Source organism: Sphaeroforma arctica, assembly GCF_001186125.1.
Source record: "Sphaeroforma arctica JP610 unplaced genomic scaffold supercont1.9995, whole genome shotgun sequence".
In the NCBI taxonomy this organism is placed as follows: domain Eukaryota; class Ichthyosporea; order Ichthyophonida; genus Sphaeroforma; species Sphaeroforma arctica.
In genome coordinates this window covers 1-1000 of record NW_014030563.1, presented here as the reverse complement: position 1 = coordinate 1000, position 1000 = coordinate 1, and the positions used below count along the sequence as shown (strand labels likewise).

At 42.0% G+C, this 1000-nt stretch overlaps 1 protein-coding gene across 1 annotated transcript; it reads left to right on the top strand.

Moving 5' to 3' along the window:
* Positions 1–174: 174 nt before the first annotated feature.
* SARC_17188 (hypothetical protein) lies at positions 175–1000 on the top strand (the record flags this gene model as incomplete). Its single annotated transcript, XM_014288712.1, has 1 exon — positions 175–1000. A coding segment is annotated over exon 1 (677 nt), but the record flags the coding sequence as incomplete, so codon positions are not given.

The window sequence follows — 1000 nt, the reverse complement described above, 5'->3', positions numbered from 1 at the left end:
ATATTAAATAAAACAAATTGCCGGATATGGACATGTGAATCAAAAACATCAACTATTAGAAGCTATTGATGTATTTACACCGTTTATACGACAGCAAACTATTTACTATGAGTATTGAAAATTTATGTTATATCCATATATATACCGAGTGTTTCGTTGGAAAACAGACATTAAAATATATGTCTTAAACAATCAAGAGAATTGCTTTATAGTTGTCTCTAGAAAACATAAAATATGTCAATTCAATTTGAAAAGTTGGGTTGGGTCGATCGGCTGTTGACCCTTTGGATGGTCTTGGCAAGGGGTTATCATACATTCCGGGGATGTCGGACTTCTTATCGGGTGCAACAATAGGTGGAGACACAAACATCTCTTTGGCCATTGGCCTGATTGTGATGATGTACCCACCTCTGATGCGAGTCGACTACGGACGTGTAGGTCAGATCTATAAGCAGCCCAAGGCGGTGTTAACGTCAGTCGGTTTGAACTGGTTTGTGGATCCATGGTTGATGACGTTTTTGGGCTTGGCAGTACTGCACAACCACCCAGAACTGCTGCAAGGACTTGTGTTGATTGGTATTGCCCGTTGTATTGCGATGGTACTAGTTTGGTGCGAGTTGGCGGGTGCAGAGATGGACCTGGTTGTCACCCTGGTACTGATAAATAGTGTACTACAAATTCTACTATATTCCGTGTACGAACTGTTGATTATCCAAATCTTTCTACCGGCTATCGGTATCAGTAGTGACACTAATGCTGATCTTTCTACGGGAGAGTCGTTCCTTTTAGTATTCGAGAGTGTCGCGATCTACCTTGGTATTCCTTTCGCGCTTGGATTTGGAACCTGGGTAATAGGGCAAAGAGTTCTGGGTAAAGATAAGTACACGAAGTTCGCCAATACCATCGGACCACTTGCGCTGAGCTCGCTTCTCTTTATCATTGTCATCTTTTTTGCCATATCGGGCTCACAAATGGTAGATGACATCGTTAGCGTGCTATT